Genomic DNA, 24,192 nt, shown 5'->3' on the forward strand with positions numbered 1-24,192 from the left:
GGTGCTCGAGCCATGCAAATCTGCGGCGTCCCGCTCGGGACCGAGGGAGCTCATGGCATACAGGGCGCTTTTGCTATTTGTCGTGTGGTGTGGGTGGTCGTCGTTGTGCCAAAACCTCAACTCCACAGAAAAGAGTTGACGGGAAAGACACAGAACCTGGGGAAAGCAAGAGAGGAGTTTTTATGATGCCTGTTTCGAACGATATACCCGCTAGCTACCATCTCACTACGCCCGAGGACCTGCCATGGCAGCCATCTTGGCCGCTAAATCAGGATACTTGCGTTCCACCTCCAACTGCGTCCGTGTTGCCTCTGCATAACTCAACGCATTGATAATTTCCGCCTCTGTCCGTGCGACCTGTGCAGACCGTTCAAAGTACTGCAATGCCTCTTTTGCCTTCCCTTGCGTCAACAAGAATTGCGAGAGTGTTGCAAGAGCCACGTCAGATTCAGGGTCAAGCATGAGTGCCTTGCGACAGAGTTCCTCAGCTTGGAAAATATCCTTCTTCCATTGATACATGCACAACGCTTTGTTGATGAGAGGCATGACGTTGGGTGCTGCCCGTGAGTTTTGAGCACGCTCCAAAGAAATGGCCGTGTCAAACTTGTCAACGGCTTCCTCGAATTTGCCTTGGTCAAGCAGTAGCTCGCCAAAGTAGTTGTAGACTTCTGCGCTTTCGGGGAATTTCACAAGAGAGCGTCTGAAGGTCGACATACTCGATGGGATAGAACCGAGCTTGTACTGCGACACACCGAGTTGTACATGTGAAAAGACAAAGTCAGGGTCCAGGTCAATAGACTTTTGATAATCCTTTGCTGCAGTGGCATAGTCTTGCAGAATGAAATTGCACTGTCCGCGGTGGTAGTAAATATCGGGGTCTTCCGGGTTGATGTCGATGGCCTTGTCAAAGTCTGCCAAGGTCCTGTTACGGTCTCCCATCTCCATGTGCATGCTCGCGCGCTTCACGAGTGAGTTTGTCAAGGTCGGTTGTAGCTCAAGTGACCGGTTGACATCCCGCATGGCTGACTCGACATCTGCACGGACAAATTTGTATGTAGCACTCGCATTCAACGCTAGTGCTTCCAGTTCAGGTGTAGAGAAGGGCTTGCCGTGAGCTTTTTCCAGATGCGCCACAGCTGCCTTGTAGTCTCGCGCAGTCGTCGCTTCCATGGCACGCTTCAAGTGCACATCGCCTTGTGCTTCATCCTCGCTTCCGAAAGTCGGCATTTCCTTGGGCCTGAATGCATCGAGGTAGGCAGAAATGAAACTGACAGAGGGCATACGATCTGTTCGCGATGAAAGCATATCTTTCGCCTTTGCCTCTGCCACATTGCGCAACAGCCTTTCAATAGCCTGTCCAGCAGCAGGATTGGCGAAATTGTCCATAATGCTGGCTGCAGTGTAATCCAGTAGCGCTTCCTGGTACCGCTCTGCGTGCTCGTATGCCTGTGCACGCCGATTGAGCGCCTTGACATACGACGGATCCAAACGCAAGGCCTCGGTTGTGTCACGAATCACTGCTTCTTCATCCTTGAGTGCTGCGTGACACGCACTGCGGTTTGAGTAATACACGGGGTCCGCCACCACCTCAATTGCTTTACTGTAGAGCGCAATGGCCTCGTTGTAATCCTTTTTGGCGTATGCCGTATTGCCGTGTTTTTTAATGAGATCCGCATGCTTCTTCTTATCCGCTCCACTCGCACTCGCTGCATCGAGTGCAGGAATCACATACTCGCTCTCCTTGTCTGTAGTAGGTGCGCTCGATGACGGTCCAGAGGCAGCCTTGCGCGTCTTTTTACGCTTCCGCTCCTTCTTCTCTGCAGCAGATTCGCCATCTAGCATGGGTGAATCGGATGCGGGTGTGGAGGGCGGTGGTGGTGTATCTCGCTTGCTGTAGAGGTAGTACGACCCGCCTGCAACAATCACAAGGCCGCCTGCTATCGCAAAGACAGTGGCCTTGTTATCGGCTGTCCAGGTTGAGATGCGGTCCCAGAGAGAAGCAGGTGGAGCTGTGACTTGCGTCGGCACGGGGACGGAGGCCGAGGGGATGGTCTGTGCGGAGATATCGGCCATCCTCAGTAGATGCTATGTATGAGGAGAGGAGCCCTGATGCTGTCTGTAGCTGGTCGTCGTGCTCTTGCTGCTTCTTTGTCTTTTTTCGATTTCTATTTAGCCGAGCGAAGTTTCACAACTCACCACAGCGAGACTTAGCTAGTACTGACACCAAGTACTCAGACTGGCTGTGGGCTCATGCTCTCGCACAGGAGGCTCCATGAAAGAAGTTTGCACCAGCTCAATATTCTACCATAAAGAAAACCTGCCAGATGACGAGGCAGGATGGGAACAGCGCATGCTGTACAGAGTCTTCCTTCGCTCAGACTATCCCAGCTGCATATGGCGCTACGGCGAAGCCCAAGTCTTGTATTTTGGCTTGATTAATGAAATGTCACTGTATCCTAGAGGTGCTCTGCCTATGCATCTCCGCACGCCCTGTCGCGTGACAATCATGCTTGCGGATGGAACGCCTGCTGACGATGTGCAAGTGAGTTTGTCTGGTGTAGGTGGAGGCTTTGCGGGTCTTGTTGGTGGGCGAGGCAGCTGCTCAGTCACGCTCACATCGTCAAAGCACAGGACTGTGCAAATCCTTATCTGCATTGCCGTGTCAAATGCTGAAGTCAATTCTTCGCCAGTTCATGTCATGCCTCTCGTATTTGGCCCATTGACGCTCACCCAAAGTGACCAAGTGCCTTCTGGGGACGAGTTGCTTGAGTTTTATCGACCACTCGGGCTCCCTTGCTCAATCAAACCACTTCTGATTCGAGAACAACCGGAACTGGCCATCCCAGGCAAGATTTGGGACTCGGCCTTGTTTGCGTCTGAGCTGGCACTAGAACTCACGCTTCGCCATCCAACAGACCAGAATTGCAACATTCTGGACCTTTCTTGCGGCACGGGCGTATGTGGTCTATGGCTCGCAGCCGCTCTCGACACCCGGAAGCGCCACGCAAAGATCATTCTTAGTGATCTTACAGAAGCTCTACCCGTCATTCAAGCCAACATTGCTCAGTCAGCGAGTTTTCTCGATGTCGAAGCCTTGTCTCTTTGTTGGGGCAACAAAGCAGACCTACAGCAACTCGAGGCAATTTGCACGACAAGGAACGTTACCGCAATTGATGTGGTCATTGCATGCGACCTGATCTATGAGGCTGAACTGCTTCCCGTTCTTGCCAGTACACTCAAGGATATTGCAACAATGTCGCAACGTCCAACCACCATCGTCATCGGCTACAAGCAGCGAGGCCTTACTCAAGCTGAAAAGGCCGGCTTGTGGCGTACGTTTGAAGAAGCTTGTGGATTCAAGGTGGCGAGAATGCAACATGTCGCTTGCACGTCTATGCTCGCAGAGAAGGTCGAGGCCGATTTTGTCGGGTTGGAGCTGTGGCTACTCACTATGTCTGGTTGATGCTACTCTTGACAGTTCATGCTCATGAGAGGGATACTGAGGATCTGGCTGTTTTATAGATCTTGAATCCATCTCAACCTCTTGCGAGAATACAACACTGCAAGCACAACGACGACTTTGACCCCTTTCTCACCTTCATCGATCCTCACATGTCAGTCGTTGTCTGCTTTCAAGGCCAGACAGTCGCACTTGAAGATGGTGCATCCGCACTCATCGGATACGCACAAAATGAGACGAGCAAAGCCGCTGGGTTCCACTTCAACAACCCCGACTTGGCCATTCTACATGCCCTCATCTCCTTGCGCGACGGCCAGCTCACAATCAAGAACTTGTCGCCACTGCGACAGACCTTTGTCAATGGCAAGCGCGTCGAATCAGAAGCAGTACGACTTCGTCTAGGTGATACATTATCCTTGGGCCCGCAACGATCAGCGACGAGTGGTGGTACGTTGCCGCGATGCCTGAAATCAACTGACGTGCAGGATATACCAGGAGTATCAGTGGGCCTGTAACGTGGACCTTCTCGTCGGAATTTATACAGCTCTATCCTACAGCATTACTGAGCGATGATGCAGTGAAAGACCCCTTGTCCGAGTCGTCCATGCTTGACAGCTTGCCGAGTCTCGAGTACAATAGCTCTGTCAGCGGTGCAAGCGATGAGCATTCAGGCACTGCAGAGGCAGATGAATCAATGGTTGTGTGGTCGGATTTTGACGAAGCACAAAGGCAGCTATTGAAGCATTCGTCTCCGCCAACTTCAACACGTAAGCGCAAGTTGTCAGAGTCTCTGGAAATCTTGTCGCCAGAGGAAGATGGACTGGATTCGGCAAGGGACGTCCAGCCAGCACTGAACCGATTCGAGTGTAATGCCGGTGATGAGACCCATCAAGCGTTCTTTGATGTCAATCAATTTGAAGTGCTGGCAAGCCGCGAATATCGTCGTTGTTGCGACGGATTATCTTCCAAGAATGACGAGTCAAGTCAATTGCGTACAAGCTTGGACCAAGTAACGAGCATTCTGGCTTCGTCTCGGTCATTGATCTGGCATCTTTGGTCCAAGCAATGTCAACTCGTAAAAGTCTGGTGTCTTCATCACTTTAGTCTTCTCCCAAGTGCAAATCAACGAGAAAGTAGCCCAGCGCCAGGGGACATCTGGCTCTCAGATCAGCAACTGAAGTCTCTTGCGGATCTGTGCCGCGAGGCTCTGCATAGGATGATGTGGGAATACGCGGATCAAGGCATTGGTATGCAAGCTCTATCGACACGCTTCTTGCGCTCGACCGAGACTCTAATGGCCTTGCTTGGCCGTACGGCTGTCGACATCTGCTTGCATCATAGGTCCGAGATTTTCTTTTGCCTTGGGCTCACATTGGGTTGTCTTGTGGGTTACGTACTGGCGTAGACTTCCCAATCATGATTTGCTTGACTTCCAATGACCCTGAGCTTTGCCGAACAGTGTAATCGGGTCAAGTTCGTATGCTCCATGGGCTTGCCGATGAGCTGATGATGTTGTCTCTGCCAGCATCATACACGGAGTGATTCTAAGTGTTGCGTGCAACCATAGACCCATCTGAAGATCCAGTCGACCGAGGACGCCTCGAGCTTGGAACTGAGAGCAGCTGGTCAACGCTACCGAGACTAACCAAGCTTGCATTGCCAAGTCACACCAATGCTGCTTCTGAAGAGCGCTGATGTAGACCTCCTGATAGAAAATCTCTCCATTGACGAAATCATGCAGCTGTGTACAGAATCACTACAAGCCATACCCCACGCCGACCACAAAACCTGCCCTACTAGACTCGTCGTTGAGACTGATAAGTACACATCTTTGCATATGCCATGCGCCTACAAGGGAACAGTCTCGGAAAAGGTGGTTGGTATTTCCAAAGCTGGTCTATCCGCTTATTTGACTCTGCTGAATGCCGAGACTGGCGCAATCCAAGCTCTGATGAACGCTAAACGGCTGACGGCACTCCGGACAGCTGGTTGCTCACTTGTGTCAAGCTACATGGCTTTCAAGGCCAAACGTGAGCCGACAAATCTTGTCGTCTTTGGGTCTGGAGATCAAGCACAAATGCACATTTCCCTGCATTGTAGGTTGTTCGAATCCAGTCTGAGTAACATCACTGTCATTGTTCGCGATTTGACTTCAACAAATTGCCTCAAGTTGAAGACTATCTGGTCTCAAGCTACATTTCTTCTAGCAGAGGATGGTCGTTGTCGAAAAGCCGTCCAAGAAGCAGACATCGTCTGCGGCTGCACGCCATCTGTTCAACCACTCTTTGACTCTGCCGATTTGAAGCCCACCGCGCATGTGACGCTGATTGGAGCATACAAGCCCAACATGCGAGAAGGCGACACCAATCTGTTTAAGCATCAAGTTTTCGTCGACTCATTGAAGGACTGTCTGCACGAAGCGGGCGATCTTATGGCGGCCATCGAGGCAGGGGTTTGTTCGGCAGCAAATCTCACACAGCTCGGCGAGGCAGACAAAATCTCAACAGGCATCACCGTCTATAAATCTGTTGGAACGAGCTTGATGGACGCAGCCCTCGCACAAACCATTTTCGCTAAAGCAAAGAAACTCAACGTCGGTACAATTGTCGGTGATTTTTAAGCGCCGGGAGTTCCGAATCCCGCGCGCAGTGACCCCACACCTGGAAGACACTCTATCTTCAAGCCACGTACCACATTACACACGCGACAAGATGCTCTATCCGGACTTTGTGATTCCTGAAAAGGACCTGCTATCGGTATGTTAATGATGCTGTTACTTTGTTCTAACTGTAGTACATGCTCGATGACCAACCGGTGCCAAATGATAGTCCGCTCTTCATTGAAGCTGAAGACGAATCCAACTTCATCACGTATGGCCAATTCAAGCAAAACGTCGGCAAGCTTGGCCAAGGTCTGCGACAACTAGGCCTGAAGCCTCAACAGGCAGTCCTCATTTTTTCCCCAAACCAGATTGCATACCCGTGGATGGTCCATGGTATTATTTGCGCTGGCGGACTGTTTACTGGCGCCAATCCCACGTACACTGCGAGAGAGCTGGCTCACCAGATTACACATTCGCAATGCGCATACTTGTTTGTTGATAGTGCACTGATTGATACTGCAAAGCAGGCTGCTGCACTAGCCAAGAAGCCACTTAGCGACATTTTCACCATTACACCCGTGGATGGATTCCGATGCGTGACCGAGCTGTTGGCTGACCGCGAACTGCAATGGCATCGCATCACGGACCTCAAAACGCTCGAAGAAACGACATGCAACATCATGTACTCATCCGGCACCACGGGTGTCGCCAAAGGAGTCGAGCAGACGCATCGTAACGTCGTGGCTAATGCAGCCCAGACCTTATACTTTCGCAGCAAGGTCAGTCCACCCATCTCTGCACCCACTATTGCACACTTGCCTTATTATCACGCCTATAGCAATGTCGCTTACGGCATCCATGCCATCGTCACGGGCCAGCCACACTTGGTCATGCGCAAGTTTGACCTGGAGCTCATGCTCAAGCTGATCCAAAAACACAAGGTCCAATATCTCTCAACTGTGCCACCCATCATTGTTGCGTTGGCCAAATCGCCATTGACGCTCAAGTATGATATTTCATCAGTCCGTGCCATCACCTCTGGCGCTGCGCCGCTTGGCGTGGATGCTCAGAATGCATTGCGAAAACGAGCACCAAACATCAAGCTCCAGCAAGGCTGGGGCATGTCTGAAGTATGCTGCGGTGGTATCATGATGACGCCTGCCGACGATGATACGACTGGCTCGTGTGGGTACTTGTTGCCTCAGACTGAAGCGAGACTGGTGGATGATGATGGCAAGGAAGTGACTGAAAAGATGGCGCGTGGCGAGTTGTGGGTGCGTGGACCACAAATCATGAAGGGCTACTTGCGGAATCCTCAAGCAACGGCTGATACCATGGAGGGCGACTGGCTCAAGACGGGTGACATTGCAGTGACGGACGGCAAGTGGTTCTGGATCGTGGATCGGAAGAAGGAACTCATCAAGTGCCAGGGCCTACAAGTCGCCCCGGCGGAGCTCGAGTCTCTACTGTTGGCGCATCCCAAAGTTGTAAATGCGTGTGTGGTTGGCGTGCCATATCGCGACGACGAGGCGCCACGGGCATATGTCGTCCGAAGCGACAGTTCACTGACTGAAGAGGTGCTCGATGCATGGTTCAATACGCAAGTTGCCAAATTCAAGCAACTGCGTGGCGGCATTGTCTTTATTGAGGCAATCCCAACCTCGCCAAGTGGCAAGCTACTTCGACGCGAGCTGCGCGATCAAGCAAAGCGCGAGATCCAAGCCAAATTGTAGATCAGACTTTTGTCGTACCAAATCCGCCAAAGCCCATCATCCGCGACATGTCAGACTCCTCTATCTGCTCTTCCGCCTTGACTGCATCCCGTTTTGCTCGCTTCGCACTTCGCGCTGCCTCTCTGCTCGCAAGCTCGTCTTGCCGACGTTTCTTGAGCTCTGCCTCAATATCATATGCCTGCCTTTCTGCACTTGCCGCTTGACGCTGTTTGAGCTTTTCCAAGTGCGCCAGACATTCTTCAAGCGTGGCTCTTTCTTGGTGATAGCTTTGACCCGTCTTTTGAAGATGCTGCTTGCTGTTGATGTGATCAATCCACGCATTGTTGTCCTTGTACGTCTCATTGCAGGCCTCGCAGTAGAAACCAGCGCCTCTGCCTTTTCGTCCGACTGAAGCACCTAAAGGTACGAGGTACGACTTGCCCGTTACCTCTGACCAATCCTGCTTCTTGCGTGCCGTGATGGCCCGTGTCGTCTCTTCTGAGGCTGCCTCCTGTTTCGGCTTGATGCCCATCTTTGCTTCATACCGCGCTTTGGCTTCTTCACGTTCTCGCTCTTCACGCTCCCTGCCGAGCTCTGCATACTCTGCTCTGTCCCATTTCTTGCGAAAGTCTGTGTCGCCGCCCCTTGCTGCATTGTTGTATGCACTCATCTTGCAAGTCTAAAGTGTAGCACGAGCAGTCCAGGCGAATAAGCTGAAGAGGTCGCGGGTTGCGTTGAGTTTGACATTTCGGTCGCGTTCCTGCCATGCTCCTACTCCTGGCCGCAGCTGGCCTTGTTCTAGCCTGCATTGTATGGGCCTTGCTACGAGTGACGACTTGCTAACAGGCAGACCCTCGTTCTCTATAAGCTCTCTCTAAGGCCACGTCCAGCGTTCGCGCAAGAACGCAGCTGCACGACAAATAACCATGGTCGACGCGTCGAATGCGCGCTGCCTACACTGAGTGACGCGCCTACTGTCCATCTCAGCGTCGTCATTCCTGCTTACAATGAATCAAAAAGGCTTCCTGCCATGCTTCAAGAAGCAGCAGAGTATCTGGAAGCACAAGACGAGGACTACGAGTTGCTGATTGTCGATGATGGCAGCTCTGACAATACAGCGGAGACGGCATTGGCCTGGGCCGCAGACAACAAATTGAAGCATGGCACGCTCAAGGTGTGCAGGCTATTACAGAACCGGGGTAAGGGCGGTGCTGTTGCCCATGGCATGAAGCATATCGCTGGTCGATATGGCATCTTTGCTGATGCAGATGGCGCGTCCAAGTTCAGCGATGTCGCGCTGCTCTTCTCTCACTTGAAGGAGGAGAATGGGCTTGGTATGGCGAGTGGCAGTCGTGCGCATATGGTCTCGACGGACGCTGTGGTGAAACGCTCACCACTCCGTAACCTGCTCATGCACGGCTTCCATACATTCATCCGACTACTGGGTGTACCGCACATCAAGGACACGCAATGCGGCTTCAAGCTCTTCACGAGGCGTACCTGTGCACTGCTCTTTCCAAACATGCATATTGAACGTTATGCATTTGACGTCGAGCTCTTTGTGCTGGCTGGCTACCTACGTGTGCCTGTCGAGGAAGTGGCCATCACCTGGCACGAAGTTGATGGCAGCAAGATGCACCTTGTCCAAGACTCCCTCAGCATGGCAATGGATCTTGTTCTAATGCGTCTTGGGTATACCCTCGGCCTTTGGCGCCACTCGTAAATCTGACCTTCCCTAGCATAGAAGCATAGACGTGCATCAATATCGTTTAATGATGTTGCGCTTGTATGCGTGACCCTCGCCCTCAAACACCTTGAGTCGCTCCAGCCTAACATCTCTGAGCCTGTTTTTCGGCAGCATGGCGCTCACCGCCCGCCTGAGCACTTCACCACCTCCCTTCTTCTCCATCACCTCCCGCATCGTGGCAGTCTTGAGGTGTCCAGGTTTTGTTGAATGTCTGTAGTACAAGTGCTGGTCCAGCTTGTTGCCTGTGGTATGCAGCGCCGCGCAGTTTGTAGCAACGACATAGTCACCACAGTCTGTCGCTGGATGATAGATGGGTTTATGCTTGCCCATGAGGGTCGTTGCTATTGAGGTTGCAAGACGACCAAGTGTCCTATCGCGGACGTCGACGTGGTGCCTGTCGCTGTTAGTCTTTGCTATAACATGTCACAAGCTCACCAGAGCCGCGCGTATGCTAGCCGCGTGTTGCCTATTCTCACAGACATCTCTTCCTCGCGAGTTGTACGGGCTTTTGGTGAGTGTCGCCGTTGTCCTTTTTCGTCCTGGATGCACACACGCTTCTCCCTACGCGGCGAACGCGGGACAGTGCAATGGCGCGGCAGCATCGAGGGAGCTCCATGGCTCGGAATCGCATGGGATGATCCTCGCAGAGGCAAGCATGATGGTGTCTATCAAGGCGCACAGCTCTTCACCTGTCGACCTGGTACGGGCTCCTTCTTGCGAGAAGGCAAGTTCAAGCCAGACCCGACCGTCTGTTTATCAAGAGCACTTAGGGAGAAGTATCAAGAGGCAGGGAATCTACTTGCAGAGATGTCTGTTGCTGGTATCGACCGTGCTGCTCAACAAGTTGGTTTCAGGCGTGCTCAGGAACGGTATAGCGATGTCCAAGCGCTGAAGCTCGTCTCGCTTGAGGCACGTTGCATTGATACACTGGATGAGGTGGACTTGCCATGCTGCGAGGATTTCGATCTCTCGTGCAACTTGATTGACGACCTCGATTGCGTGGCGCGTCTCTGCCTGTCCCTGCCGCGTCTGAAGTGCCTCAGGCTTGCGTAGGTTCTTTCTAGGTTGGACACTGACTGACTATCTAGTGGGAATCGCTTTCGCCAGCTAGAAACGAGAGAAGTGACAGTAGAGACGCTGCATCTCGGTGATACAATGCTGTCCTGGGATGACATTCTCATACTCTGTACACGCTGGCACGTTAAGCATCTATTCCTCGAGCACAATGAGCTCCAGGATCCTGCAGCAAACCTCAAGACGGCGCCAGAGGTGCAGTCTGTTGAATTGACAGGCAACTCCATCACAGACGTGCACAGCATCACGCGCGTCTTTCCTTCTCTAGAGTCCTTGTCTCTGACTGGCAATCAGGTCGCTGCCATTTCCTCTGTGACGCTGTCGCACCCGCTAAGACGACTCGCCCTCCAAGATAATCCACTCCCTGTCGATGCGCTGAGTGCATTGCCATATCAGCTCATAGAGCTGTCCATGACGCAGCTGGCTGATCCAGATGCTGACCTGGCTCGGCGGCTCGATATCCTCAAACACTTGCCCAGCCTGCAAGTACTTAACAAGACACGCATCACGGCACAAGAAAGACAAGATGCACTCGCCGTTGCTGCACCGAAACGCGATGCCATGCTGTTGGCGCATGATGTCTTGAATTTAACACTCGCCTGGGAGGAGGATATGGTTGAGGTGCGCGTTCTCAAGTCACAGACAGTCTTGCAGATGCGCAACTTGGTGAAGCACATCTGTGGTGTCCGTCCTTCCAGTACTCTGCAGGACGACGCGACCCTCGACTCACTTGGGCTTGAGTCTGGTGGGAGACTACTTTTTCATATCCATGGCTCAGGTTAGTCTTTTCAGATAGAACTCCTTCAATCATACCTGATGTATAGGTGTTCTCCTCTAGCAGGCGATCAAGCTCTCTGCGAACGTGATCAACCTGATTTTTCGTGACGAGGATGCGGTAGGCGTCGAGGTCTTCCAGCAAGATGGTATGGCCTGCCTGTTCGTCCAGCTTGAGGATGAGCTGCTTGACTGTCGGATCGCTGCTCTGTCAGCATCTTGTCTGCCCGCTTGGTGACATACCACTCGATGAGGACGCCTGCCTGCGCTCTCGGCATCTTGGTGGTCCGGGGGCAAAGTCGCGCAAGAGCAGAGGCGACGACAAGTGCAGACTGCTACAGACACGCACCCCGGGACTCACTTGACTTGCTCCTGTCGCTGCCATCCAGCCAGACTGCCGCATGGCAGACCTCAGCAGCCTCAACAGTCTACTCTGGCAAGTCCCCGACCAACAAGCAGCAGCAAAGGAGACACCCACGCCACAACGCTCCTCTGGCACGCGCACCTTAAGCTTGCATTCTGGCGCTGCATACTCTTCAGCGACGCCTGCTGCAGACGCATCGTTTTCCGGCACACGCACAACTAAATGGCCATATAGCAGTCCTCGCGTGAGTGTCAGGCTCAGTTCTGCAAAACCATTCAATGCTACGAGCACATTCACACCAGCTGCACCGAGCGCATCGCTTGGGCTCGCAGCGCTTCCGAAAGCATCACAATCATTGGATCAAGATGATGGAGATGGTATGAGTTCTGCAGGCAGTACAGCACTCCGATTCATTGCACTCATTGTGATTGCCATTGCAGCTGTCGTCTTTCTCTGCTTGCTTCTACGCAGACGTCGCAGAAAGGCCAGCAAAACGGCTAGAGAACGGCGGTCTGTCACGGCACTGCGCAGAGATGTTGAATTGGGCAGGTGGCGGATACCGCTACTACGACATGCGGGGATTGGCACGGTCTCACAGGTGGTCAAGGAAGATTTGCCGCAGTATGAGGGGAAAGCGCCTGCGTATCCAGAATCAGTGCAGGCGCGAGAGGACGATGGTAGGGAGAGTTTCATGTCTCGGGCGAGTTCACATTCAACAGCTTCTCTTCAGAGTAGCCATCAGACACGAGGTGTCGAGACATATGGGCCACGCTGGGCGGGCGCCCAGTCGATGGAGGCAGTCGCACTCTCTGGCTTGCAGCATTCAGACACAGACTCGTTGGCGTCTCGATGACGAGGGGAATTGGCATATGACTTTAGCGCTTGGCAAATGTGATTTGGGTAGAACTCTTGAAATTCTCCTCTTCGACTAAATGCATAAAATCTGATTCATTTCAAATATGGTTGACGTTGATTGCTGGTCCACAATGCTGGAGCTAAGCATCAAATTAGTGACATCTGCACATCATCATTCAAACGGGGGCGAAGGGCAGCTAAAGATACGTCTTGCCTCATAATCTATGTAGCCACCCGGGGCAACTTCCGAGCGGCTTGATTCTGCTCTCACGGATGCTGCTCATAAGCCCGTGGCTTCAGTATAGTCGCGTGTTGGATGGCAAACATCCATTTTCCTGAAACCCACTAGGTCGCTTAGTGTGCACTCATTGGCCCCACGAGCGCCGCAGTGTACGTCATCCTTGATGGCGTCCTTGTTGAATTGAAAGCCATAGGGTGCGAAGCCGGCATTGAGTCGCTTTACAACATCACCTGTATCACATTTCTCCTCCTTCAAGTGCTTGTGTACTCGCATGATGAGAATCACAGCAAAGCAATTGCAGGTTGCAACACCGTGATCATTGAACTCTTCGTAATAATAGTCAAGACAGGCTCCACTATCCCCGGCGCACGGGTCTGGGCTGGAGAGGTAGGCTTTTTGAGCTTGAAGCAAGTAGATGGCATCAGCACCAAGGAAACTGTCACCTGCAATTGCCGAAATGAGAGCTACCGCATCGACCATATCCCGGCACCTCAGAGCACATTCACCTTCTTCCGAGCCTTTTGAAGCCAATGTTGCACCTGGAGGCCAGTAGCTCTGTGATGATTTATTGTATTGATGAAGTAGGGTGAAATTGGCGATTGACCTAGCCATGGCATATTGTCGGCATCCCAAGTGATCCTTGGTAAAGCGCGGCGCCGCTTCCGTTTCAAATGTCAGAAGTGAGATAATCCAGCAAAAACACACAACAATGATGCGCAGATGCGAGGACATCGTTTGCTGGTGCCGTAGGTTTATGACTATCGCAGGAGTTGGATCAGTATTAGGATTCTGTTTCGTACGGAGAAAGTCATGATCAGCTGATGTTTCACGCACCTCTCACTGTGACCTTTGCATTCGCAAACAAATACGCCACGTGCTTCATGGCAACATCAAGTCAGTCTGTCAGTGGATCTTGTGCAAATTCGTCGAAATGGACTTGCACTGTGCAGCTGAACAACATCTCAAAAATGTGCTTCCTAAATGCACATATGCAGGGCGAGATTTAGCTGGTGCACACTATTGGCAACCTTCACATGATACTCGCATACGGCTCAAGCTGGATCCAAGCAATGCGTGTAGAATAAGTCCAACCTATCTGTCAGCCGTATTTCCGGCAGCTGCAGACCACCATCAGACTTTATAAATATCAGCTCTTGTATACGCATGATGGTGCTTTGCAATGAATTCCCAAGATAGACAAGACACAAAGACTAGAAGCTTACGATGGAAGTTGGGCGTCCTCCTAACTATGCATGCATCAGAAATGCGGCTGATGGCAAAGTCTATGTGCGCTGTTGCAGTTGTCACGAACCGAATGAGGCAAGTCCTACTCGCGGTTTCAGATGCCTCATCACCTGAAACACCTAGTTACATCTCGCGGCTATTCTTCTGTGCACAACCACAGCGACCGATCTAGACCTCTGACCTCGTCATCTAGCTAGCTCATGGAACACCTCGTTCAGCATCTTCAACACTTGCTTGCTTTCTTCTGGCTCAAGTCTCTTCTTATTATCGCCTGACCAATCTGAGACATCTCTTTGTCTCCTCGGCGTGTCTGACTGGACGTCACCCACAGTCTCTAGGACTTTGGCCTTGCATTTTGTCTTCCTGTTTTATGGGTTCTACCTCTAGTCAATGGAGATAAGAGGAGAGCCTTCTGCTGCCTTGTTGTTTATCACCAACTTTGTACTTTGGTAGCATCATCTCTATTTACCTATTATATTGTCTATTGTCTTCGATGTGGACTCGCCCTGCTCTGCCTAGTCATCCCTCAGTCCAGTCAATACAGCAGTAGTCGAGGGTCCTCTGCTTGATTGGATAACTCGCACTGCATACGCGTGGCCTGCGCTCTGCAGCTGGCAGAAGATCCAGATTACATGACAAGCAAAATATATTTCAGCTGTTCATCGCGCTCATGTACAGTTCTTTTGTCATCTGTCATCTGCAGTTGCAGCTGAAGTCGTCATCATGTGGTTGAAAATTGTTAGATATGAGCTTCGAGATCCTGCGGGATCTGAAGCTGGGTCCAGGGGGTATCTCAGCACTGACTCCTGGCAGAGGCCTTGGATTGGGGGTCTAAAGAGCTGCAGCTGAGTCCTCTAGGGATTATTCACTTTTGTCTCAACGAGAGTGCGATGTGGATTCCAAATAGGTCTGACAAGAATCCCTACGGAGAATCTCCGCGGGTGGTAGACCGGTGATAAACGGAAGACTGATGCCGCGTGATAAACGGGCGACAAACGGGAGATGCTGGCGCTGGTGACAAACAGGCGATGATTGACGCGTAGTGAACCGGTGATTTACGGGTGAGAACCGGCGATCGCTGGTGTTTAGTACGCAGCGAGCTGCAGGTGGCGAGCCGGACCTATACATAGTTTAGGGGTAGCTCTAGAGCAACGAAGACTTACTACTTCCACCCTACAACTATCGTGCAAAGTGCCTTGCACGCTTGCTACGCTCCCGCGCTTGTTTCACCTCGCTGGCAGCGGCAGCGCGGTCGTTCCTGTCATTCGCTGCAGCCTGGAGAAGCTGAGCTTTCGCCGTCAACGGCCGGTTGCGTTTGCCCTGTAGTAGTCAGTATGAATCAGGATCAGCGAAGGAATGAGTGTACCGTGCGAGGTGGTTTTAGGGCTTCTGCATCGCTTTCGTCGTCTTGCTCGTTGTGTGGTGCGGTGTTTCGTGTGTTGCAAAGTACTTGTCGTGCCTGCGAGTCATCCTCTTGCTCATGGCGTGGTGCGATGTTCCGGGCGTTGCGTCGTGCTTGTCGTGTATGCATGTCATTCCCGTCGTCCGTCCCCTGCTGCTCAGCATCTGCCTCTGCCAGGCGCTTGTTGTGCCTCAATTCAATTGCTGTTGTCAGTAGGGAACATTGCGTAGATTGTTGGACGTCATCACGTACGGCGAGTTCTTGGCGCCATGCTGAAAGATAGCCATGGAGATCCAATTCGCTCGTGCCCTGGCAAGCGACGTGAAGTCGCGTTCAAGATGACGGACTTGCGTTCCTTAGCTCGGTGACACTTTGCGAATGCATTCGACGGCCTGGATCTCAGTGCGGTTGGATTTATCTCTTGACACGCGTCGTAGTCGTGCTGGATCCTTTGTCATGCATGTGTTGTGTGCAAGACGTCTAAATCGGTCTAGGTCGTCCTCCTGAATGCATTAGACTCAGCGCGCTGTGCCAGAAGAGACAGAGACGCTGTCTGATAAAGCCATGGATTCGTTGGTGGCTATATCTGCTGCGATGCCAGCTCGAGGCTGCTGAGCTGGTTCCGTGAACAAGGCAGGGAATACGCTTGGATCAACGGTATTGAGCAAGACTCTAGCATGCTGATCATCTGTTGCAAGAGCTAGTAGACGCACTGCTTGCGTCGCATTTGCGGAGTCAAGGTTGATGATGTTGGCTGTTCGTTTGCTTGGCAGGTTGGACTCTACTGCGCCACGCAGGACAGCATTGATCTGACTTTGCTGGTCAGACGCACTTGAGAGACAGTTTCGAAGGAAGAGAGACTGCAGAGATGCGCGTTTCGAGTGGAGCGCTTGCGTGTGCAGCGACTATGAAGCGTACTGTGGTTTGTAGCGATCGCGAGTAGCGCGAGCTTCAGACGTGCAAAGTGGTCAAAGTTCAAAACCAACAAAGTCCAACTTCACAACTTCACAACGAGCACATCAAACTGGCGATTCGACTTCCTTGCCTTTTGAAGCCTTGAGAACAAAGCTACTCTCGTAGGATATCCAACGCCTAGCAAAGCACATGATTCTACGATCTGCATCGTGCGATGATTACGTTTGCAGGTAGTCATGCCATGCAGATTGGGGAACCATGTGGTTTGGACACGTCGTAGATAGAATTGCTTCCGTCTCAATAGTTGTGCATGAGCTAGATGAATGCCAGCGTATGTGTCTACTCGGATGTCCTATCTAATGCATAACTATAGTGGAAGCTACAGAAATCACCAGCGTCTGCTGTTTGTCTTCCGTCGATCGCCGGTTTTTCACCAGCGTCAGGAAGTGGTGTTCCGGTTTGCTCCAGTATTTCACCAGCGTTACCGGTTTATCACCTGCGAGGCATCCGCGAGTCACCAATGTGCACCCGTCTGCACCAGCTGCAGTGATTTTCCCGTAGGGAATAAGTCCAGCTGTAGGAGCTCGAAAACGTAATTCTACTAATCTATAGCTGTTGCTAGGTATAATTAGAAAGAAACAGTCTTACTTTGGTTGTAGCTGTTTATCTCCTCCATTATCCTTGCAAAGGTCGTTACGCTGCCAAGTATCGGGCGAGGCACACTTCTGACCATCATCATCATATCCATTTTCAAGACAATCGACGTCATCATTGTTGGCAGCAGGAAAGAGATAAAACCCATACGGTTTGAACCGATCTTCAAATCGTTGCTCCACCATTGTCCGGGAGCAGTTATAGCTTATCGCCTCTTTCTTGATTCGTAATGCCCGGATGATGGCGCCACAAGAGCAAGATGCGTCTGCTTTATGTGCATTCTGAGCCCATCCCCAGAAACTCAAGCAAGCTGTGGCAGGGGCGAAATCGCAGTGGTCTGGTTCATAGAGATAGTTCTTTTGAGCATTGACGAAGTCGAGCCCCACAGCAATGAGATCATCGAGACCTGCGTGGCCTGTCGGTGCGCTTGCAAATTTGGGTACGTTGTAAAGAGCGTGAACGTAGTCGCGACAGAGCACGCGGCAATGCTTTCTCTTTCCCTCGAATATCGAAGCGCTTGGCTTTCTCAAGAGCGTCTTCACATAGCTTTCAGAGACATTGAGCCACTTGACGACAGTGACTTCTTGACACCTTTTTGCTGAAACTTGTAACTGCCAGATGGAGATTTGCACTAGCAATAGAGCTAATGCCCAAAGCATTGTGGGAGTGAGAGTCGTATGAACAAGAGGTGTCGTTGCAGCGACTATCTTGGAGATTTTGTTCATCCTAAAGTCAGGGGTCAATGACTTGCCACGTGCACATGAGGGCACATTTCAACATATTTGTCATATGCTAATTGTAGTAGCTACTGCCTGCAGCTGCTGCAAATCATTGCGCATGGTCTCACTCGCATTGTAGCCGTATTCTTATGCATGTGAAGTCTGCAAATCTGTCACGTTTCGTAGGTCGTGTAAGCCCGACTGTTGCGACGGAAGTATTTCTTTCTCCGCCTGGCCATAGAGCTTGGCCTTTCAAACACAGCTGCGTGCAAGCGTCAGTATACGAAGCAGACAGAACTCGTAATTCAAGCGCAGAACTCAATTTTGTCACAGCGTCTGCTATCTGTCTTCCGTTGATCGCCGTTTCTTCACCAGCGTCTAGAAGTGGTTTTCCGGTTTGACCCAGTATTTCACCAGCGTTACCGGTCTATCACCTGCGAGTCATCCGTGAGTCACCAGTGTGCACCCGCCTTCACCAGCGATTTTTCCGTAGGGTTACTGTAGCTATAGGAGCTCGAAATTGTATTCACTGATTGGAAACTATTGCTAGGTCTAGCTGGAGAGACAAAACCTCAGTACAGTTGTAGTTGTATGCTTTGATACTCGCAAAGGTCGTCAGCTTGCCAAGTATTGGCTGCGGAACATGCCGGATTATGGCAATCGACATCATCATTGTTGGCAGCAGGGAAGAGGTAAAATCCGAACAGTTTGAAACGATCTCCGAAGCGTTGCTCCACCCTTGCCCGCGAGCAGTCATGGCCCTTCAACTTTTTCTTGATTCGTTGTGCCCGGATGACGGCGCCGCAAGAGCAAGATGCATCTGGTGTACCTGCACTCTGAGTCCATCCCCAGAAACTCAGGCAAGCTGTGGCAGGGCTATTATCGCATTCGTCTGGAGCAGAGAGATACTCTTTTTGAGCATTGACGAAATCGAGCCCCACGACAATGAGATCATCAAGACGGGCGTTGCCCGTTGGTGCTCTTGCGAATTTGGGCACGTTGTAAAGAGCGTGAACGTAGTCGCGGCAAAGCTCGCGGCAATGGTCTTTCTTTCCCTCGAAGATTGAGGCGGTTGGCTTCCTCAGGAGCGTCTTCACATAGCTTTCAGAAATGTTGAGCCACTTGACGACAGTGACTTCCTGACACCTCTTTGCTGCAACTTGTAACTGCCAGATGGAGATTTGCACCAGCAATAGAGCAAATGCCGCAAGCATTGTGGGAGTGAGAGTCGTATGAGAAAGAGGTGTCGATGCAGCGACTATCTTGGAGATTTTGTCCATCCTAAAGTCAGGGGTCAATGACTTGCCACGTGCACATGAGGGCACATTTCAACACATTTGTCGTATGCCAATTGTAGTAGCTACTGCCTGAAGCCGCTGCAAATCATTGCGCATGGTCTCACTTGCATTGTAGTCGTATTCTTATGCATGCGAAGTCTGCAAATTTGTCACGTTTCGTAGGTCGTGTAGGCCCGACTGCCGCAACGGAAGTATTTCTTGTTCCGCCTGGCCCTAGAGCTTGGCTTTTCAAACGCAGCTGCGTGCAAGCGTCAGTAAAAATTTTATGCGAAGCAGACAAACCTCGTAATTCAAGCGCAGAACCAAATTCTGTCGCTACTGACGATATGTGCCACTTGGTCGCGGCCAGCTGCAGTGCCCGTTGGCATCAGTCCGGTTGGACCCCGAGGCTGAACAAGAGGAACTAGCTCTCGATGTTCTTGATGCCCTGCAAACGTAAACAAGTTCGGCCTTCAGCCAAAAGCCGATGTCAAAGAGGCCAGGTGGGAGACGCTACCCATTGCCCGTCTACAGAAGCAGCGTACTCTACAAAGACTTCAGTATTCTAGTGCTGTCAGTATGCTGATGCCTAAATTCTCGATGTCCATCACTTTCAGCTCAAGCCTAAAGACACTTGTTGTGCCTATTTATAGCTATCGTTTGCAGTCGTTGCCATATCTTCGCCCTCATTCCCGCTCATGGACTTGACATTGGCCCCGTAATTATGTTCACAAGTTCCCGCGCCTTGCACTCTCACTCGCCAAACCTTTTGTAGGAAACCTTGGCAGTCACTCAACCCGCATACCAAGATATTCTTTTGACCAGCGCGCATTACGAGCTGCAGATCAGGCGACACCGGCCGCGCAATGCAATACGGCCTGGCACCACTGCCGATAAGCACAACGCAGTGCAAGTTCGTCTCAAGATGCGGATATCAAAGGAATATGCAGTGGCCATAGAAGCGAAAAAATAAAGCTTGCATGCTGACATACATCTCAATAAACACGCCTGTCTGCGACTTCGGCATCTTGGTGCTTCGAGAAAGCGATCGCGCAAGAGAAAAGGTGACGACAAGTCCAGACTGCTCCAGATACGGACCCCGGGACGCACTTGACTTGCTCCTGTCGCTGCCATCCAGCCAGACTGCCGCATAGCAGACATCAGCAGTCTCACAGTCTACTCTGGCAAGTCTAACACTCTTGTCATTTGCTATAGGCATGATCTTCAACCGGATTTTGGCATCACACGGTTGAAAATTACTGCAGCTATAGAAACTTCAAGATGTAATTCCGCTAATCTACAGCTTTTGCTAGGTGTCGCTGGAAAGGCAAGGTTTCAGTATGGTTGCAATCGCTGTCTGTCATCCTTGCAGAGGTTGTCGAGCTGCCAAGCATCGCTTACGGGACATGACTGATTGTGCTCATCCAGGTGTTTATGATAGCAACCGACATCATCTTTGTTGGCAGCAGGATAGAAATAAAATCCAAACGGCTTAAACCGATCGTCGCTCCACATGTTTTTGCGAGCAGTCATGACTCTCGGCTTTTTGAGGATGCGTAGTGCCCGGATGATGACGCCGCAAGAGCAAGATGCATCTGGTGTACCTGCATTTGAATCTATCCTCAGAAACTCAAGCAAGCTGTGGCAGGGCTGTTATCGCACTCGTCTGGTGTAGATAAATACTCCTTTTGGGCATTGACGAATTCGAGCCCCACGACAATGAGATCATCGAGACGGGCGTTGCCAGGCTGCAGCGCATGACAGGAATTACCGCGCCGCCACTGCCGGCGAGGCGGAACAAGCACGAAAGCGTAGCAAGTGCGCAAAACACCTTGCACAACAGTTGTAGGGAGTACATAGTAAGCCTTCCTTGCTCTAGAGCTATCCTTCATTCATGCAAAGCCCTGGCTCGCCACCTGCAGCTCGCTGCGTACTAGTCACCGATCGCCGGTTCTCACAGGTAGTTCAAAATCGCCGGTTTACTACGCGTCGATCATCGCCTGCAGCTGTTAGTCACCAGCGCCATAATCTACCGTTTGTCGCCCGTTCATCGCACGGCGGCAGTCTTCCGTTTATCACCGTTTTACCACCCGTGGAAATTTTCCGTAGGGTAACTCTCAACCGTGTGATGCCAAATTTCAGCTGCAGATCATGCCTCAAGTATACTTGCAATTGAGCGCGATCAAAGGCTGAGACACGTTTTGCCAGTGATGTAGCCTAAACCATGGGCTAGCTACAGAGCACAGGCCACGCGTATGCAGTACAAATATTCCTGCCGACCAAAGACCCTCAAATCCCGCAAAAATGCACATAAGACTTCGTCAACAGCCGCGTTTCTAGTGCATGCATAACTAGATGGAAGCCCATATAACATCGTAAATCTCTTGTCTTTGTGTCTTGTTCATCTTCGTGATATATCGCAAGCACCATCATGGGCATACAAGAGTTGATATGTGGCTTATCAAAAAGTTGATGATTGTTTGACGAAAATAAAAATTTTTACGGCGAACAGACAGATTTGAATCGTATTCCACGTGGTGATTGGACCCAAGCTTAAGTCCTATGGGAGTATCATGGGGAGCTTCGCAGCTAGTGTGCACCTGTACTTTGTCCTGCTTTTATGCGCATATAGGAAGCACATTTTTGAAATGTTGTTCAGCTGCACGAGGCAGCTACATGTACATGTGAACGTATCTGTACAAGATCTGCCTTAGTCTCCTGACTTATTGTTGATGTCGAGCACGTGGGCTTGTTTATTTGCCCATGCAGCGGTAAGTGTATAAATTGGCTGATGCAAGACCTTTTCCTTTCGCTGATAGAGTCTCAACACTGATCAAATTTCTGTGATAGTCGTCAGCCGACGGCATCAACAGACGGCATACACATGTCCTCGCATATGCACATCTTTGTTATGTGTCTTTGCTGGATGATCTCGCTTGCGATATTGAGTACAGAAGCACGATTCTGGGGTAAAGATATCTTGGAATGCCGACAATACGCCATGGCTAGGTCAACTCCCAATATCACCCTACTTCGTCAACCCTATTTTCCAGGGAAGAAGTACTGGCCTCCAGGTGCGAAATTTTGTCCAATTCGCCGAACTTGGGACGAATGTCCTCAGAGGTGTCGATATATGGTCGAAGCGGCAGCTCTCGTTTCGGCAATTGCAGGTGAGGAACTTCTTGGTGCTGAGGCCATCAACTTGCTTCAAGCACGAAAAGCCTACCTCTCCGATGAAGACTCGTGCGCCGCAAACAGTGGCGCCTGTCTTGACTACTATTACGAGAGTTTGGTTGATGACAACTCTGTTGCAGTCTGTAACTGCTTTGCTGTAATTCTCATCATGCGAGTACACAAGGGAGGAAAAAATTGTACGAGAGGTGATGTTATAAAGCGACTCAACGATCGCTTTGCACCATTTGGATTTCAGTACAACAAGGACGCCAACAATGATGACGTACATTGCGGCGCTCGTGGTGCCAACATGTGCAAACTGAGCGACCCAGTGGGTTTCAAGAAAACAGATGTTTGCGACGCTTGACAGATATATAATTTGCCTTAGTAGGATTGCGCAGCGTCCGCGAGATCAAAGAGAAGCTGCTGTGAAGATGCGCTGGGCGATACCATAGAATATTGAGCAAACGTATCTTGAGCTGTCCTTTGACCCCGTTTGAATGATGTTGTGCAAATGTCACCAGTTCGATGCTTGTGTTCCAGCATTCAGCGTCAACCATATTCAGGCCCGGGCTTGAGCTTCAAGCCCTACGGAAAATTTCCACGGGTGGTAAAACGGTGATAAACGGAAGACTGCCGCCGTGCGATGAACGGGCGACAAACGGTAGATTATGGCGCTGGTGACTAACAGCTGCAGGAGATGATCGACGCGTAGTAAACCGGCGATTTTGAACTACCTGTGAGAACCGGCGATCGGTGACTAGTACGCAGCGAGCTGCAGGTGGCGAGCCAGGGCTTTGCATGAATGAAGGATAGCTCTAGAGCAAGAAAGGCTTACTATGTACTCCCTACAACTGTTGTGCAAGGTGTTTTGCGCACTTGCTACGCTTTCGTGCTTGTTCCGCCTCGCCGGCAGTGGCGGCGCGGTAATTCCTGTCATGCGCTGCAGCCCGAAGCAGCTGAGCTTTCGCCGTCATTGGCCCGTTGCGTTTGCCCTGTAGTAGTCAGTATGAATTAAGACCAGCGAAAGAACTAGTGTACCGTACGACGTGGTTGTGCGGTTTCCGTATCGCTATCGTTGTCTTGCTCATTGCGCGGCGCGGTGTTTCGTGTGTTGCAACGTACTTGCCGTGCCTGCGAGTCATCGTCTTGCTCATGGCGTGGCGCGATGTTTCGGGCGTTCCGTCGTGCGTGTCGTGTCTGCATATCATTGTCGTCGTCGGACCCCTGCTGCGCAGCCTCTGCCAGGCGCTTGTTGTGCCTCGATTACTGTTGTTAGTAGGGACCCGTTGCGTAGATTGATGGACGTCATCAGATACGGCGACTTGCAGATTCTTGGTACGGCGACTTGCAGATTCTTGGTACGGCGACTTGCAGATTCTTGGCACCATGCTGAGGGATGGCCATGGAAATCCGATTCGCTTGCACCCTGGCAAGCGACGTGAAGTCGCGATCAAGATGAAGGACTGTCTTCCTTAGATCAGCAACGTTTTGGGACTGGATTCGACAGCCTGGATCTCAGTGCGCTTGGAACTTTCCCTTGACACGCGTCGTAGTCGTGCTGGATCCTTTGTCATGCGTGTATCGAATGCAAGGCGCTCAAATCGGTCCAGATTGTCCTTCTGAATGCATCAGACTCAGTGCGGTGTATCAGAAGAGATAAAGACGTTATCAGATAAAGCCATGGGTCCGTTGTCGGCTGTACTTGCTGCGATGCCAGCTCGAGGCTGCTGAGCTGGTTCCGTGAACAAGGCAGGGAATACGCTTGGATCAAGGGTATTGAGCAAAACTCTAGTATGCTGATCATCCGTTGCAAGAGCTAGTAGACGCGCTGCTTGCTTCGCCTTGCAGAGTCAAGATTGAGGATGTTGGCTATTCATTTGCTTGGCAGGTGGGACTCTACCGCGCTACGCAGAAGAGCATTGATCTGACTTTGCTGGTCAGACACACTTGAGAGACAGAATCAAAGGGAGAGAG

The 24,192-nt window shown here is 51.2% G+C and overlaps 18 protein-coding genes across 18 annotated transcripts; 10 read left to right on the forward strand and 8 right to left on the reverse strand.

Annotated features, from left to right (window-relative positions):
- Positions 1-158: 158 nt before the first annotated feature.
- Positions 159-2,132, reverse strand: BCR37DRAFT_378765 (uncharacterized protein). The gene has a single exon (XM_040869118.1). It carries the CDS (start codon positions 2,071-2,073, stop codon positions 226-228), a length of 1,848 nt encoding a protein of 615 aa, XP_040726076.1. The 5' UTR covers positions 2,074-2,132; the 3' UTR covers positions 159-225.
- Positions 2,133-2,506: 374 nt separating this feature from the next.
- BCR37DRAFT_392238 (putative methyltransferase-domain-containing protein) lies at positions 2,507-3,463 on the forward strand (the record flags this gene model as incomplete). The annotated part of the gene is made up of 1 exon (XM_040871126.1): positions 2,507-3,463. The coding sequence occupies one exon, from the start codon at positions 2,507-2,509 to the stop codon at positions 3,461-3,463; it is 957 nt and encodes a 318-aa protein (XP_040726077.1).
- Positions 3,135-4,999, forward strand: BCR37DRAFT_279899 (uncharacterized protein). Its single transcript, XM_040866815.1, has 2 exons — positions 3,135-3,907; positions 3,946-4,999. The coding sequence occupies exons 1-2, from the start codon at positions 3,613-3,615 to the stop codon at positions 4,863-4,865; spliced, it is 1,215 nt and encodes a 404-aa protein (XP_040726078.1). The 5' UTR covers positions 3,135-3,612; the 3' UTR covers positions 4,866-4,999.
- On the forward strand, positions 4,999-6,168 carry BCR37DRAFT_279940 (uncharacterized protein). The gene has a single exon (XM_040866816.1). The coding sequence runs from the start codon at positions 5,133-5,135 to the stop codon at positions 6,078-6,080; it is 948 nt and encodes a 315-aa protein (XP_040726079.1). The 5' UTR covers positions 4,999-5,132; the 3' UTR covers positions 6,081-6,168.
- BCR37DRAFT_279885 (AMP-binding enzyme) lies at positions 6,007-7,825 on the forward strand. The gene is made up of 2 exons (XM_040866814.1): positions 6,007-6,216; positions 6,254-7,825. The coding sequence occupies exons 1-2, from the start codon at positions 6,172-6,174 to the stop codon at positions 7,793-7,795; spliced, it is 1,587 nt and encodes a 528-aa protein (XP_040726080.1). The 5' UTR covers positions 6,007-6,171; the 3' UTR covers positions 7,796-7,825.
- BCR37DRAFT_346186 (uncharacterized protein) lies at positions 7,797-8,306 on the reverse strand (the record flags this gene model as incomplete). The annotated part of the gene is made up of 1 exon (XM_040867671.1): positions 7,797-8,306. One exon carries the CDS (start codon positions 8,304-8,306, stop codon positions 7,797-7,799), a length of 510 nt encoding a protein of 169 aa, XP_040726081.1.
- A 233-nt stretch (positions 8,307-8,539) lies between these two features.
- Positions 8,540-9,686, forward strand: BCR37DRAFT_378768 (family 2 glycosyltransferase; the record flags this gene model as incomplete). The annotated part of the gene is made up of 2 exons (XM_040869119.1): positions 8,540-8,584; positions 8,625-9,686. The coding sequence occupies 2 exons, from the start codon at positions 8,540-8,542 to the stop codon at positions 9,495-9,497; spliced, it is 918 nt and encodes a 305-aa protein (XP_040726082.1). The 3' UTR covers positions 9,498-9,686.
- BCR37DRAFT_366694 (50S ribosomal protein L13) lies at positions 9,534-10,003 on the reverse strand (the record flags this gene model as incomplete). Its single annotated transcript, XM_040868284.1, has 2 exons — positions 9,534-9,915; positions 9,957-10,003. 2 exons carry the CDS (start codon positions 10,001-10,003, stop codon positions 9,534-9,536), a joined length of 429 nt encoding a protein of 142 aa, XP_040726083.1.
- A 64-nt stretch (positions 10,004-10,067) lies between these two features.
- On the forward strand, positions 10,068-11,509 carry BCR37DRAFT_378770 (uncharacterized protein). The gene is made up of 3 exons (XM_040869120.1): positions 10,068-10,570; positions 10,610-11,368; positions 11,409-11,509. Exons 1-3 carry the CDS (start codon positions 10,329-10,331, stop codon positions 11,410-11,412), a joined length of 1,005 nt encoding a protein of 334 aa, XP_040726084.1. The 5' UTR covers positions 10,068-10,328; the 3' UTR covers positions 11,413-11,509.
- On the reverse strand, positions 11,416-11,647 carry BCR37DRAFT_339049 (TFIIH subunit TTDA/Tfb5; the record flags this gene model as incomplete). Its single annotated transcript, XM_040867320.1, has 2 exons — positions 11,416-11,575; positions 11,613-11,647. Coding segments are annotated over 2 exons (195 nt in total), but the record flags the coding sequence as incomplete, so codon positions are not given.
- BCR37DRAFT_378772 (uncharacterized protein) lies at positions 11,518-12,667 on the forward strand. The gene is made up of 2 exons (XM_040869121.1): positions 11,518-11,572; positions 11,613-12,667. The coding sequence occupies exon 2, from the start codon at positions 11,771-11,773 to the stop codon at positions 12,584-12,586; it is 816 nt and encodes a 271-aa protein (XP_040726086.1). The 5' UTR covers positions 11,518-11,572; positions 11,613-11,770; the 3' UTR covers positions 12,587-12,667.
- Positions 12,668-12,727: 60 nt separating this feature from the next.
- Positions 12,728-13,838, reverse strand: BCR37DRAFT_280027 (uncharacterized protein). Its single transcript, XM_040866817.1, has 2 exons — positions 13,664-13,838; positions 12,728-13,587 (listed from the first exon to the last, which is right to left on the reverse strand). The coding sequence occupies exons 1-2, from the start codon at positions 13,710-13,712 to the stop codon at positions 12,869-12,871; spliced, it is 768 nt and encodes a 255-aa protein (XP_040726087.1). The 5' UTR covers positions 13,713-13,838; the 3' UTR covers positions 12,728-12,868.
- A 1,372-nt stretch (positions 13,839-15,210) lies between these two features.
- On the reverse strand, positions 15,211-15,747 carry BCR37DRAFT_413051 (uncharacterized protein; the record flags this gene model as incomplete). Its single annotated transcript, XM_040872240.1, has 3 exons — positions 15,211-15,394; positions 15,441-15,679; positions 15,729-15,747. 3 exons carry the CDS (start codon positions 15,745-15,747, stop codon positions 15,254-15,256), a joined length of 399 nt encoding a protein of 132 aa, XP_040726088.1. The 3' UTR covers positions 15,211-15,253.
- A 1,288-nt stretch (positions 15,748-17,035) lies between these two features.
- Positions 17,036-17,830, reverse strand: BCR37DRAFT_408340 (uncharacterized protein; the record flags this gene model as incomplete). The annotated part of the gene is made up of 1 exon (XM_040872140.1): positions 17,036-17,830. Exon 1 carries the CDS (start codon positions 17,768-17,770, stop codon positions 17,036-17,038), a length of 735 nt encoding a protein of 244 aa, XP_040726089.1. The 5' UTR covers positions 17,771-17,830.
- A 1,787-nt stretch (positions 17,831-19,617) lies between these two features.
- On the reverse strand, positions 19,618-19,977 carry BCR37DRAFT_378777 (uncharacterized protein; the record flags this gene model as incomplete). The annotated part of the gene is made up of 1 exon (XM_040869122.1): positions 19,618-19,977. A coding segment is annotated over exon 1 (185 nt), but the record flags the coding sequence as incomplete, so codon positions are not given.
- Positions 19,978-21,713: 1,736 nt separating this feature from the next.
- BCR37DRAFT_378779 (uncharacterized protein) lies at positions 21,714-22,818 on the forward strand. The gene has a single exon (XM_040869123.1). The coding sequence runs from the start codon at positions 21,926-21,928 to the stop codon at positions 22,580-22,582; it is 657 nt and encodes a 218-aa protein (XP_040726091.1). The 5' UTR covers positions 21,714-21,925; the 3' UTR covers positions 22,583-22,818.
- A 64-nt stretch (positions 22,819-22,882) lies between these two features.
- Positions 22,883-23,242, forward strand: BCR37DRAFT_378781 (uncharacterized protein). Its single transcript, XM_040869124.1, has one exon. It carries the CDS (start codon positions 23,021-23,023, stop codon positions 23,231-23,233), a length of 213 nt encoding a protein of 70 aa, XP_040726092.1. The 5' UTR covers positions 22,883-23,020; the 3' UTR covers positions 23,234-23,242.
- Positions 23,243-23,260: 18 nt separating this feature from the next.
- On the forward strand, positions 23,261-23,802 carry BCR37DRAFT_378792 (uncharacterized protein). Its single transcript, XM_040869125.1, has 2 exons — positions 23,261-23,484; positions 23,581-23,802. Exons 1-2 carry the CDS (start codon positions 23,371-23,373, stop codon positions 23,692-23,694), a joined length of 228 nt encoding a protein of 75 aa, XP_040726093.1. The 5' UTR covers positions 23,261-23,370; the 3' UTR covers positions 23,695-23,802.
- The last annotated feature ends 390 nt before the right edge of the window (positions 23,803-24,192 follow it).

This window comes from Protomyces lactucae-debilis (genome assembly GCF_002105105.1).
Source record: "Protomyces lactucae-debilis strain 12-1054 chromosome Unknown BCR37scaffold_7, whole genome shotgun sequence".
Lineage (NCBI taxonomy): Eukaryota > Fungi > Ascomycota > Taphrinomycetes > Taphrinales > Protomycetaceae > Protomyces > Protomyces lactucae-debilis.

Excerpts from the sequence above, each read along its gene's own strand:
- BCR37DRAFT_378765 (XM_040869118.1), bottom strand. The coding sequence starts at position 2,073 with ATGGCCGATATCTCCGCACAGACCATCCCCTCGGCCTCCGTCCCCGTG.
- BCR37DRAFT_279940 (XM_040866816.1), top strand. The coding sequence starts at position 5,133 with ATGCTGCTTCTGAAGAGCGCTGATGTAGACCTCCTGATAGAAAATCTC.
- BCR37DRAFT_378770 (XM_040869120.1), top strand. The coding sequence starts at position 10,329 with ATGTCTGTTGCTGGTATCGACCGTGCTGCTCAACAAGTTGGTTTCAGG. Across the intron at positions 10,571-10,609 it reads CTGAAGTGCCTCAGGCTTGC|TGGGAATCGCTTTCGCCAGC; the intron begins GTAGGTTCTTTC and ends CTGACTATCTAG.
- BCR37DRAFT_378779 (XM_040869123.1), top strand. The coding sequence starts at position 21,926 with ATGTCCTCGCATATGCACATCTTTGTTATGTGTCTTTGCTGGATGATC.
- BCR37DRAFT_378792 (XM_040869125.1), top strand. The coding sequence starts at position 23,371 with ATGGCGTGGCGCGATGTTTCGGGCGTTCCGTCGTGCGTGTCGTGTCTG. Across the intron at positions 23,485-23,580 it reads CGCTTGTTGTGCCTCGATTA|GGCGACTTGCAGATTCTTGG; the intron begins CTGTTGTTAGTA and ends GATTCTTGGTAC.
- BCR37DRAFT_279899 (XM_040866815.1), top strand. The coding sequence starts at position 3,613 with ATGTCAGTCGTTGTCTGCTTTCAAGGCCAGACAGTCGCACTTGAAGAT. Across the intron at positions 3,908-3,945 it reads ACGATCAGCGACGAGTGGTG|GATATACCAGGAGTATCAGT; the intron begins GTACGTTGCCGC and ends ACTGACGTGCAG.
- BCR37DRAFT_378781 (XM_040869124.1), top strand. The coding sequence starts at position 23,021 with ATGAAGGATAGCTCTAGAGCAAGAAAGGCTTACTATGTACTCCCTACA.
- BCR37DRAFT_279885 (XM_040866814.1), top strand. The coding sequence starts at position 6,172 with ATGCTCTATCCGGACTTTGTGATTCCTGAAAAGGACCTGCTATCG. Across the intron at positions 6,217-6,253 it reads CTGAAAAGGACCTGCTATCG|TACATGCTCGATGACCAACC; the intron begins GTATGTTAATGA and ends TTCTAACTGTAG.
- BCR37DRAFT_280027 (XM_040866817.1), bottom strand. The coding sequence starts at position 13,712 with ATGAAGCACGTGGCGTATTTGTTTGCGAATGCAAAGGTCACAGTGAGA. Across the intron at positions 13,588-13,663 it reads TGCAAAGGTCACAGTGAGAG|TCATAAACCTACGGCACCAG; the intron begins GTGCGTGAAACA and ends CTCCTGCGATAG.
- BCR37DRAFT_378772 (XM_040869121.1), top strand. The coding sequence starts at position 11,771 with ATGGCAGACCTCAGCAGCCTCAACAGTCTACTCTGGCAAGTCCCCGAC.